The sequence below is a fragment of the Lepidochelys kempii genome, chromosome 10, assembly GCF_965140265.1.
Source record: "Lepidochelys kempii isolate rLepKem1 chromosome 10, rLepKem1.hap2, whole genome shotgun sequence".
NCBI classification, from domain to species: Eukaryota; Metazoa; Chordata; order Testudines; family Cheloniidae; genus Lepidochelys; species Lepidochelys kempii.
Genome location: NC_133265.1, coordinates 85,597,013 through 85,610,372, shown reverse-complemented (window position 1 = coordinate 85,610,372; position 13,360 = coordinate 85,597,013). Strand labels below are relative to the sequence as shown.

Below are 13,360 nucleotides of genomic sequence, written 5' to 3'. Positions count from 1 at the left end.
ATGATATCACTCTTGTTTTTTACCCCTTTTATCCTTACCCAGAGAGTTTCAACAAGTGCACTGCTGTGGTATTGTCTGGAGACCCTGAAGGAGCGGTAAGAATGCCCTTCATGCCAACTGAATAGCTTGGAGTTGCAGCACATTGACACACACAGATATTTGAGAGCCAATCATTTCCTCCAAATCTGAAGTTGGTCCAGCTGTGCTCCCTACCAATGGGTGGAGGCGATCACGATCAGAATCTCTGAAGAGAGGGATTCACAGATTCATAATCATCTAGTCCCACCTCCTGTAGAACTTAGGCCAGGGACTTAGAAGAGGATCTGCCTCCTAGCAGGAGCGCGAGAGCTACATCTTCCCTGGTCCTTAGTATGGGTCTCCTTACAGCTTCTGTTCTGCTTGGAAGTGGAAGCTTCCAAGGAACAAGGCTTGCGAGTACTTCTTGAGCTTGGGGTAACATGATGGCTCACAGAGGCATTGGAGGAGTGCAACTGGCTGGGAAGAGGTGGTCTCTCAGAAAATGGGGTCAGTCAACCGATGCTTGCATTAAAGTCTCCAGCAGACATACCACTGCTGAATCATAGGAGGGGCAGATCTTGGAGCTTTGCCTTCAGCCGTTTTGGCCACATGGACTAGGGTGTGTGTGTCTAGCTTTGTACAGGGAGGCAACAGGGTACTGCGGGAGAGAAACTGTATCAATGCTTTGGTTCCACAGGGTACATCTATCTAAACTTTATTTATTCATTTATTTATCACCAACAGGTATGCTAACTAACAACTGTAGCTATGGAATTAGAACAACAATATCTAAGAAATCTTTTGCAGATTGAAGAGATGTGGATACTGCAGGATTCCATCTCAAGAGTGGTAAGAAGGAAGTGAGAGGCAGTTGAGGCTGTCCCAACCCCTTATATCCTCTGCTATGGTAGTCAAGAGAGTTCCCAACGCACAGCCCCAGTGGACACAGCTATTCAAAAGAGTTTGATCACATGTGCATAGGGCACATGTGCACACAGAGTGGAATATATGCTGTGACAGGGTCAGGCCAGATGGCTACAGGAGAGTGATAGAAGACAGATATATTAGCCCGAGGTTAAGTAGGTCCCTTTTCCCTGGGCAAGGTAACAGGGAAGGTTCCAGAATAATCAGGAACTTTCTGGAAACAATTAAGGCAGACAGGCTGATTAGAACACCTGCAGCCAATCAAGAAGCTACTAGAATCAATTAAGACAGGCAGGCTAATCAGGGCACCTGGGTTTAAAAAGGAGCTCACTTCAGTTTGTGGTGCGTGTACGAGGAGCTGGGAGCAAGAGGCGCAAGAAGCTGAGAGTGAGGAGGTGTACTACTGGAAAACTGAGAAGTACAAGCATCATCAGACATCAGGAGGAAGGTCCTGTGGTGAGAATAAAGAAGGTGTTGGGAGGAGGCCAGGGGAAAGTAGCCCAGGGAGTTATAGCTGTCACACAGCTGTTATAGGAGCCACTGAGACAGCTGCAATCCACAGAGCCCTGGGCCGGAACCCGGAGTAGAGGGCGGGTCCAAGTTCCCCCAATCCCTCCAACTCCCTACTTGATACTGGAGGAGTTGACCTGGACTGTGGGTTCCACCAGAGAGGAAGGTCTCTGGCCTGTTCTCCGATCCACCAGGTGAATCAGCAGAGACTGCAGGGATTCTTCTTCTTCCTTTTCCCCATGCTGGCCAGTGATGAGGCTAACTGAGGGAACGGCAGACTTGAGCCACGAAAGTGGCCAAACTGAGGGCTGCCGTGAACCTCTGAGGTGAGCAAATCTGCCAATAATCGCAGGACCCACCAAGGCAGAGGAGGAACTTTGTCACAAGGCAGACAATAACTTTGGGTAGTGGTAGGACTGGGGATTTCTTGGTAGCTCCCTCTCTTCCCCCTTTCTTTGGGCGTAATGAGAAAATAATGCAGCATCCTTTTGCAGAGTGTGCATGCAGATTGAGCAAGAAGAGGTGCTTTAGTCAATTCCACTTCAGAGCCCAGACAAGTGAGCAGAGTAGCTCATTTCAACAGCCAAACTGCTCAATGCTGGGCTACAAACTAGAAACCTGGGCTGTCCCTGGGGAACAGGTGTAATATGCTCTCTGTGGAAAACAATGCTAAGTAAGCAGGCATCTGTGTTTCACACAAGCTGAAGTTTTTGCATAGTCTTCAGCTGAAGCTGGGATGATTAAGCTGACAACCCTTAGATGTTAGGGCCTGAGGGTACACTATAGGATTTTGTCAGTAGAAGGCCCTCAGCTCTGAAACTTAACCCCACCCTTAATCTTAACATAGCCAGTTTTGGCCACCAGAGCATGCTACAAGATCTCTCTCTTTGGACAGGGTAAGGATTTCTGAATGAGAAACTCAGTTTGTACTGTCAGAATATTTTAACTGTTGGCAACATTCATTTTGAATTTTTGAACATTTGAATTTTTCAGTATGTGTTTTTAAAAATCATTTCTATTTGAACCTATCTCAGGTTCTAGATGCATGCAATGATATGCACTGAGAGAAATAAAACCAACAGGACTGCCTTAGAGTATCCAACATAAAGGGGTACCCAATTCTGTTTATGTATCTGGATGCTATTGTAATTAAAAATAAACAATAGTACTAATAAAGAGAATTGCAACTCTTTGCCATTTACAAAATATAGCAAGTTTTTCACTTGCTATAGGATGGTCACTCTTATGGAGATGCCAAACAGTGCCTGTGTAAGGCAGAAAAAATGAAGAGGACACTGACAAGTAAAAGCTCTTCCACTCCTTACCTAATATAAGTGGTCTAGAAATTAGCATTAAATGTGGCACCTGAAGCATCAAAGCTGACCCCCTTACTCAGAGAATCCTCAATATTCCAGGATAGGGAGGAGGAAGGATATCTGCTAAATTACTACAAAATTGCACACCACAGCATTTATTGTATGTATCTCACTTCAAATGCAGACTATGCAACCAAAACTGACAAGAAGCTGATGATTCCTGATAAGAGATGATGAAGAAAGTTATAGCTCAGAAAGTACCCCTTAGATGTCTGATTAACCCTTTAAAGCAGGTGATGCCAAGGTCTATTTCCCTTTCCTGTAGGAAAGGTGAGAGCCTTTCTTGACACCTTAGATAGGTAGCCTGTTAGGTCACATTCCATCATCAACTTTACATCTACCCAACAGGAATTGATTTGATGACTCAAACATTCTTTAAACCCAGTGGAAATTGGGAAGAGAAACTCAGTGAAGCCAGAGAGGCAAAAAGCAGATAATGTAAGGCAGCTGAGAGGTAAAAAAGCAAAGTAGTAAGTTTCCACACCTGGCCTCTCCAGTTTGTGACTCCATCTGGTTAACCCAAGATTTGTAAATGTCCACAGGATCAGTTTTGATGTTGAGTGATTTGTCATCCATGATTTCCTTCACAACAGGTGCCAGAATCTGCCTCATTGCATTCTGGCCACGGGCACCACGGTTGAAACTTACCACCATCTTAATAACAGTGGGGTTTCCAGTCACAATCTCATGTATCTGGTCTACTTTTGATCTGGAAGAGAATTAACATAAATAAAAAAAAACTAACTAGAAATAGTTTTACCAGTTATGCAACACACACATTTCGTGATGCATGCTTTTTAAGGCAGAATGTGTTAGTTTCATTTGTAAAGCTGGTGGATTTTTGCAAAATTTCAATGAAACAAGTTACAACAAAGAGTGCATTAAGGAGACTCATGGTGCTGGCTCAGGTGTACTAGGAGGCAGCATGGGGAATAAAGTTTAGCATCTTCATCTAAGATATGTAGCATAGCCGGCTGGTGCCCAGAATACCATGGCTTAGAGCTGTTACAGCACATTTTGCATTTCATTTTTAAAAACCACTTTAAAAACATTTTTGCAGGGAGAGAGAGAATGGGTGTGTTTTGGAGCAGGGCAGGGAAGATATGTACGGTATTCTTTCACTATAAAAGACAGTTCATCATAGAAGACTAGGAGAAAAACTACATTTAGTGATAGCATGACTCACTGAGAGCATGAAAACAACAAACTAACAGAAAAGTCTCCAGAGAGATAGTTTATATTCTTTTTCAGTGATGAGGCCCCAGCTGTGCACTGGGAGGAATTGGACTATGATGTGACATGATCACAAAGAATGTGCTGAGCCTGTGTCCACAAACTGACCGCCTATAAGAATGTAAACTACTACAGCATTATTGAGTGCCTGCATTCTCATTAGCTGTTGAAAATCCAGGATAAGCTGAGTTTGCACTTCAGTTTCTTGGACTTGTCTACATGGCAAGTTACCATGCAGCAAGCCAGAACGCGAATCTATAGTGCACCAGATTGCCATGCAGTAACATCCTGTGTGATCACTGCTACAGCATAGTACAAGTCCTGCATTGTGGTTTAGTATACTGCTGCAAAGATAGTGTCCTCATAGCAATCTACTGCATGGCAAGTTGGTGCACTCTAGATTCACACTCTAGCTTGCTGTGCAGTAACTTGTCATATAGACAAACCCATAGTTCTCCTGGCTGCCCTTTTCCAAGCTCCTTATTGGCTTACAAAGCTGGAGCTACTCTAGGCATAACAGCAGTTTAAATCACTTTAAATTTTGGTTACACGTTTTTCTAAAACAGATTCATTTATCCACAGTTTTCCTCCTCAGAAAAGCAGATGCTTTTAATCTAAAATAAAATCATCCTAAAACCCAATGTAAAGAGGCTTGTTTTCTCCGCAATGGTTATTATTGAATAGCTCCTCTCCAAGCTAACAGATATTTCTTTGTGCTTCAGGGAAAACCGAATTATTCTTAGACAGAAACTGGAGACTCAAGCATGAACAGGGATAAACTGTGTAGCATTTATCACTTAATGTCTTCTGCTATCATAATAACGGTCCTTTAAGCCATCTGTATGGCAAGGCCATGGCAGCACATACTTGATTTCTTCCTGCAGTGCTGTCTGGAAAAGCCGAAGTAACAGGTATTCTTCCCTCTGATTGGATGCATAGTTATACAGAGTGAAGATCACTGAATCCATAAACTTGGTGGATTTGTTCTGAGGCATCTGAAAAATCAGCTTGGCCAGGTAGGTGGGATTAGTCTACAACAACAACAAAAAAAGGTTCAGCATTCACTCCCAAAAAGGCCAGGATGACTGGTGGCAATAGTGGGTCCAAAGCACAGTGTACAAATAACAACTGATTCAAGACACAGAAGTCTCCATGGAAAGAGGCTGTCAAAAGCTCTAAGCCCTTAGGGGAGCTGCTTACCTGAAGCAAGTAGAACAGGTGCTGATACGCTTCCAGCTTCTCCCTCTTCTCTTTGCTTAGAGCCTTCAAACCTCCCCTCTGCTTGTTCAGCATCATCATGTCAGACAACTGCTCCTTGTTCTTCTTGGTAAGTTTCTTACTATGAGAGACAACATCCTGCAAAGACAAGAAGAGAGAGATTCAAATCTAACTTAAATCTCCCAAATCCTCATTCACATTTTTTAAAAATCGTGTCCTTTTAATCTCTATATTTATTAACACTGCACAGAGAATTATGCACAATTTTATACCTGGATGTGCTATGGACAGTACACTGGTTTCATTAGTTGATGATTTCCTGCTAGCAATGATCAAGAATAGCATTCCCATGGTGATTTAATTAAATCCATCAGCTGCATTCAGTACAACTAGCCATAAGGTGTTCCTCACTCGATTGCAGCCACAGGCTGGGATAAACTATCATTGTGCAGTAGTTTCTTTCTTAGTGGATCCAGAGTGTTGTATTGAGAGACTGCTCACTTCCCTGTGGGCCCACTCTTGTTGGGGTACTGTGGGGCTCAAGGTACACATGAAACTGCTGGATCACAGTGTGATTTGGTTTGGAATGAGGTCTTCAATATGTGAATTACAGACAAAGCCTGTTTTATTGAATCTGCCAGGTACAGTTTACTGATTTACCTAGAGTCCTGGATGATGGTTAGCTGACAGACTCAGTAAAAGGTAGGACTGAGGTAAGCGGAGATACTCAGGTTCACAACCTCAGGGTCCTGTCTGATATGCAGCTGCTTCTGCACATCCAGATTTTGTTATTACGAATCAAGTTTATTATGGTAGTGCCTAAGGGACACACAAAAATGGGGCCACATTGTGCTACGAGCTGTACAAACAGAGTAGTAGACATTCCCTGCCCCAAAGAGCTTACAATCTAAATGGACCAGACAGACATGGGGAGAAGGGGTATAACACAAGCAAAGTGAACAATGGGATGGGAGCAATGCTCACATTAGTTCCACAATTTATTTATTTATATATTTTTTGCTAGGTTTACTTAGGACAGGATGAACTAATTGAGAAGAAAAAGGGTATAGAAGGGAGTAAAGGGGACAGGTAAGGAAAGAAGAAGGTAAGGGGGGCAGGTGTAGAGTGAAGTTGAGATGAAGAGTGTGAGGGAGAGGAAGGGAGGGGGTTGGAGCAAATATGAGGAAAGATTAATAAGACTGGGACTTTTCTGCTTGGAAGAGATGACTAAGGGGGGAATATATAGAGGTCTATAAAATCATGACTGGAGTGGAGAAAGTAAATAAGGAAATATTTACTCCTTCTCATAACACAAGAACTAGGGGTCACCAAATGAAACTAATAGGCAGGCAGCATGTTTAAAACAAACAAAAATAAGTATTTCTTCACACAACACAGTGTCAACCTGTAAAACTCTGCCAGAAGATGCTGTGAAGGCCAAGACTATAACAGGGTTCAAAAAAGAACTAGATAAATGCATGGAGGATAGGTCCATCAATGGCTATCAGCCAGGATTGGCAGCGATGGTGTCCCAAGCTTCTGTTTGCCAGAAGCTGGGAATGAGTGACAGGGAACGGATCACTTGACAATTACCTGTTCTGTTCATTCCTTCTGGGGCACCTGGCATTGGCCACTGTCGGAAGACAGGATACTGGGCTAGATGGACTTTTGGTCTGACCCAGTATAGCCGTTTTTATGTTCTAAATAGCAGCATAGGGTAGAGAAAGCTCAGTCAAAACTGTAGAAACTTCTTGGAATCTCCAGAGATATGGTTTGGATGCTTCTACTCTTTCCAGCTGGAGACTCTGGCTGTTTCCTCTCTGTGGTTTTCTGCCAAGGCAACACTGGCAGAAGGGATGAAGAGGCGAAACATTACCTGGGTCCCAGTGCCCCAGAATATGTGGGAGGGAATCCCGCCAGCATAGTTCTGGGTGGGCAAGAGCACTTTCTATTGCTGACACTTGGCCAAGGTTTCAGCCTCTTTCAAGGCAGGACCTTGCCACAAGGATCCAGACCTTTGTCACTCTGAGACTGGATTATTGTCCTGCTCTCAACAGGCAGTTAAATCTTAAAAACTGTTCAAAGCTTCAACTAGTGCAGAATGCTGTAGACAGTCTGACAAAGAGCCTCACTCATGTAGCAAATTACTTCTGTGCTCTGTGATTTGTCCTCTCTTCCAGTTTATTTTTGGGTGTCATATGAGGTGTTGGCTTTTTACCAATAAAACTTTAAACAGGTTGGGGATCTTTATTATCTCAGAAACCACCTCTCTCCATCAGATACCATGCCAGATGAGAGAAGTCAAAAGTATTCAAGTTAACAAGCCCCTGATTTAATCACAAAAGGATAGAAGGCAGGGAATTCTGACTGATGAGCCTTCCACTGTGGAATGTGCTGCCCCATGAGTTAAACACAGCCCTAATATGTTGGTCATGTTGTCTCTTCTCCTAGGCTTTGCTTTGTACAAGGGGTGTGATGAGCAGCTGGGTGGTCAGGGTGGGTATGCTCACATTGTGAAGGTGTTTGTACTGAAGCTGAGCACTGTCAACAATCTGGTCGATTGTCCTGGCAGCTGAAGCAGCCAAGTGTTTTTCTCTTCCACTGAGGCCAAAATGACCAATGAAACCTTGCAAACGGGCCATTCTGGTATCCTCTTTGTTGGTGGCAAAAGTAAAATTGGTGCCTGGAACATTCAAACATTGTCTGAAACAGCTAAAGCCGTTCTCCTCATCAAGCAGTTGAAAAGCCTGAACATTGATATCTGTGCTTTATCTGAAGTGTGCTGGCCAGGAAGTGATGAAATGAAAGCAAGTGTTAGGATATAGATATTCAGGCCTGTCTGTAAAGGCCTATACTCTAAGAATTTAGGTGTATTCTTATCACTTGGCTAGTGATAGAGGTATAAAAGAAAGAATCAAAACCACTGTCTGCCAGTGTAAGGGCCTTCTCTTACTGTGACAGTTTGTGGCCCTGTGCTTAGGCTCAGGCCTTTGGCTAAGCAGCAGAGGCAGCCATAAGCTGGGAAGCGAACGGTTACATCCTCACATTCCAAACTAGTCACATTGAAATATTGGGCTGTTAGGCACTATCAGGACAGGATTGTATTCCTATCACCTCCAGAGAAAGGGAAGTGCCTAGAAAATGTAAAAGGAAACTTAGTTTGATAGCATCCTGTCTGGCAAGAACTCACTTATCAATAGCTGGGATGTGAAATCCTCACTTCTGTATTGTTTTGTCATTATAGTTCCCACTTTGCTGTTGTTTGTCTGTATAATCTCTGTCTGGTTCTGTGATTGTTCCTGTCTGTTGTATAATTAATTTTGCTGGGTGTAAACTAATTGAGGTGGTGGGATATAATTGGTTACATAATCATGTTACAATATGTTAGGATTGGTTAGTTAAATTTCAGGAAAATGATTGGTTAAGGTATAGCTAAGCAGAACTCAAGTTTTACTATATAATCTGTAGTCAATGAGGAAGTGACTGGGTGTGGGTGGGGGTGGGCATGTGGGTGTGTGAGATGGGAACAGGGAATGGGGGTAAGAAAATTGGAATCATGTTTTGCTAAAGGGGGAAATGGGAACAGGGAATGGGAGTTGTTGATGGGTTGTTCCAGAAGTGGGTGGCTGTTATACTTTCACCCAATGCCCAATGGGCACTGCAGGGCTGATGGGTGATTAATGACTATCAGAGTCTGTTTCTGTACCAGCTACTGGAATCTTACCATTACCACAGTGTATGGTCCCACCAACACCAAGGCCAACAATGCGACTGCAGACAATTTTTCCCAGTAACTACACTCAATCCTTAATGAAACTCTGAGAAGAGCTGTTGTCCTGGGTGATTTTAATGCTGAGGTAGGAAAAGATAATGGCACCTGGGCCAGTACTCTCAGGAAGTTTGATATTGGACAGAAGAACAGGAATGGGCAGCAAATGTTAGAATTAGCAATTGCCAATGACCTGGTGATTGATTCTTCCATCACCCAAAGATGGAAGCCGATATGGTTCTGCTCATATGTTTTCACTAGGACTGATATTGATTGTGTTTTCATTAACTGTTATCAGTCAACAGTCATAGATGTATGAGTTTGCAACGGTATTAAACAGGACACTGACAATCTGTTTCTGCTGATAAAAGTGCGCCTCTGATTTAGAAGACTGCCAAATTAATGAGTCTAAATCAGTCTGATGTAATTAAACACTCGTATTACAACCAAGCTATCACACAGCTTTCTCGTCTGAACTGCTTAAGCATTAGAGACTGAAGTCTGTCTGTCATCTGATGAGGAATGGCTTTGTTTCAAATCATCAGTGCTGACCGCTGCCAGCTCAGTGTTGGGGCCTAAACCCTCCAAATTTCATCCATGGATCAGTGAGGAGGTGCTCCCAGCAGTTGGAGTTGGGGGGGGAGGGGGCCCCACACAAACAAGGGCTGTGATTTGAGTCTTCAAAGACAAGTTGCTGAGAGCAAAAGCAAAGGCTGAATGGGTTTGACTTTGGAATGCCATCAAGTCACTGTATAATAAGATAAGAAACCCTGGTGGTTGTCTCAGGCAGTCAGTTTAGAACAGGCTGCTGCCAGGCACCATCTCAGCACACTCTAGTTAACTTTACAGTATTTGCAGCAGAAGGTGGCACCTTCTTGATTAGTAAGAATTAGAACAGCAACATTGGCCAGAGCCTGTAGTATCAGTTGTATCATTGGGAAGATCATTTCAAGATGCTCCTCAATTGTCTGTCACCTTCAGCCTCTCTTCCATTTAAGAAGGGACAGGAAGTTCTGGTAGAGCCACCTTCCTTCAACCAAAAAGAGTCCATAAGCTGCAGTCTGGGAAGACATGATGGGTTTGTAACATTACCCCTGAGTTGCTGAAAACACGTGAGAGTACTGCTGTACTGTTGCTGTAAAGGCTCTTCTAGACCATCTGGCTTACTAATCTCATCCCCAATGCCTGGAAGAAGTGGTAATTTGTTTAAAAAGGGCAATAAGGCAACTACATGGGTATTACTCTGTTACTCCCAGGGAAAAATCTTTGCTTCCTTATTAATATCTCCAATGAATGATGTACTTCAGGGCAAAGACCGGGTACTCAGTGTGGCTTTAAGATGGGTCATTCTACTATCAATCAGGTCTTTATCTTGAGGCAGCTTTTTGAGTAGATGGTTAAATTTAATATGCCATGCTCAGCACTTGTTATAGACTTTGCCAGACCTTTTATTCAAGTGCATTGAACAAGTCTATGGAATCTAATGAGGTGACTCAATGTCCCTGGAAGACAGGGACAGAAAAGCTCTATAATGGAATGGAAAGCTGTGTTAGAGTCAATGGCAGATATATGGCATGGTTTCCTATCTCGATGGGAGTTCAGCAAGGCTTTGTTCTGTCACCACTGTTCAATATCGGCATGAACTAATTGATAGATAAGCTGGAGGAGGCAACTGTTAGTAGTGTTCAGCTGAACATCATTCTGCTTTGAGAGCTCAAATATGCCAATGACACCATCTTGTTGGTGAAACACTGCAGCTGATGGCCGATCAGGTTGGGAAAGAAGCAGCGTGCATTGGTCTGGTTATTAATTCAGACAAAACTAAATCCCTGCCCGTTACCATCAAAGCAACCACCAGCTCAGTATTAACCTGTCCCAAGGGGAGACTGTCAGCTGTTAAATATTTGGGCAGTATCACAGACGGTGCTGGAAAGATTTAGGAACTTGTATAACAGCAGCTGCTGCCATATGTCACTTTGTTCAGCAGTCTCCTGAGCTTGGTAAGTTTATGGAGGAACAGTATGATGAGACTGCCTACAATGGCATGTAGCCAACCTGTGACTGTTAGTAGCAAAATATCCCCAATGGCTGGTGATGAGACATTAGATGGGGAGGGCTCTGAGTTACAGCAGAGAATTCTTTCCCAGGTTTCTGGCTGGTGGGTCTTGCCGAAATGCTCAGGGTCCAACTGACTCATATTTGGGGTCAGGAAGCAATTTTTCCCAGATCAGATTGGCAGCGATCCTGGGGGGTTTTCGACATAGAATCATAAAATCATAGAATCTCAGGGTTGGAAGGGACCTCAGGAGGTCATCTAGTCCAACCCCCTGCTCAAAGCAGGACCAGTGCCCAATTTTTGCCCCAGATCCCTAAATGGCCCCCTCAAGGATTGAACTCACAACCCTGGGTTTAGCAGGCCAATGCTCAAACCACTGAGCTATCCCTCCCCCCATTCTTGTGCATCGTGGGGCACAGGTCACTTGCAGATTTAAACTAGAGTATATTGTGGATTCTCTGTAACCTGAAGTCTTTAAATCATGTTTTGAGGATTTCAGTAACTCAGCCAGAGGTTAGGGTGTATTTCAGGAGTGGGTGGTAAGGTTCTGTGGCCTGCAACGTGCAGGAAGTCAGACTAGATGATCATGATGGTCCCTTCTGACCTTAAAGTCTTTGAGTCGATAAGGATGTTGTAACTTCAAGCTTGCTACAAAGCTGTGGATCTATAAAACCAAAATCATATTCTCTCTATTGTATGGAAGTGACATATGGGTACTAAGGAAAGCTGAAGAACCCCAGATTGACATTTGTCATTCTCATCGTCTTCATCAGCTGACCCATGTCACATCTCATAAACAAGGCTATTAAAAACTGAATCTAGTAACCATCTCCAGTCAGCTCTGGTTCAGTTTTGGCAGCCTTCTTGATACAGATATACTATTAGAATAGAAAACCAATGAATTCTTAAGCATCTGTATCAAAGAATGTCACTATGTGACTAGCGATCATGTGAGTGTCAAAAGCTTTGGTGGCGCAGTAAGATTGCCAGTGATGGACAAACTGAGTATATAACTAGACCACTTTAAGCATGTTGCCAGAGACTGATGCAGGTGGTGCTCTATTTGAAAGGCCATGTCCCTTTGGGATTTGCCATAATGAGGATGATGATGGGTGGGGGATGGTGGGAGAGCTCTGTGTGGGGGTAGAGGGAAAGATGGCGGGACTGAGTAAGAGTTATCACCTTTACACATTGGCTCCAGCTGCTGCTGCTTTTACAGTACCTGTGAATGTGCCCAATATAGTAGATGTGTGCATTTTAAAAATTAAAATAAAAGTATTTTGCTTACGTGCCAGAGTTAAGGGACTGAATTCTCTAACATTCTTACTTATGTAATGAATGTATGTATGTATTACTTTTATAACCATTTTAGAGATGGGGACACTGAGGCACAGAGGGATGAAGCAATTTTACCAAAGCCCCTCAGCAAACCAGAACCAGATTAGAATTCAGGAGTTCTAGTCACTCAGTTGTCGCTAGACAATTCTATCCTCTCTGTGAAACATTTCAACAACAAACCCCCTAGGATATTTGCCACAATTTACAGTAGAGCCTTCCCTGGGCTTATCATGTGTCTGATCCACAGTACCTAATTTAGACTCTATGCTACTGGGGCAGTGACTTTGTCTCTGTGCTGGGCACATTGATGCCATAGGCTCTTAAATAATAACGGAAGGGGCACAGCAGTAATATTTTTGCTTTGAACAATCACCATCTTCTTTAACAAACCTCTCGCTCAGGCAGAACCTCAGAAGGCGCCCCACATCATCTCTTTCTTCTTGTTTGGCTATCTCTGAAGCATTTCTCTTCTTTCCTTCTTTCAGTTGTGCTGCAACCACCCACTTGTCCTTCTGAATCCCCATCAACTTCCACTTGTCTTGACTATCGCACAGAGGCCCTCTGTTTCACATGTACTTCCTTCCCCACAGTGGGACTGATAATTCAATTAGTAGAGCTGTCTAGAACAGCTTAAAGCCATGTCTCTCCATGATCTGGTCTATATGCCTGACTCTGTTCTTTGGCTTTCCCTATTAGTGTGCTTCATACCTGCAATGTGATTTTGTTTTTCACAAGAAGTCCAATTTTGATGTCCATCAGATTGAGGTCATTTTCCAGTTGCTGATTGGATCGGATAAGGGTCACAACCTCCTCACGCAGCTTCATTAGGTCAAGCTCCTCCTGAAAATCTTGATCACTTTGATCCAGTAAGTGGACAAATTTCCGGACCACAGCCATAGGTGGGTCTTCAGCACTGAC

General features: G+C 43.4%; 1 protein-coding gene across 2 annotated transcripts in view; it reads right to left on the bottom strand.

The window, feature by feature from the left end:
• The window catches only part of IQGAP1 (IQ motif containing GTPase activating protein 1), a 179,893-nt gene that overhangs the window by 52,083 nt on the left and 114,450 nt on the right, over window positions 1-13,360 (bottom strand). For both annotated transcript variants that reach the window (XM_073304652.1, XM_073304653.1), the window contains 4 exons: window positions 13,151-13,359; window positions 5,262-5,417; window positions 4,929-5,092; window positions 3,313-3,537 (listed from right to left, as the gene is read on the bottom strand). In XM_073304652.1, coding sequence (XP_073160753.1) covers window positions 3,313-3,537; window positions 4,929-5,092; window positions 5,262-5,417; window positions 13,151-13,359 — 754 coding nt within the window. The remainder of the gene's footprint in view (window positions 1-3,312; window positions 3,538-4,928; window positions 5,093-5,261; window positions 5,418-13,150; window position 13,360) is intronic.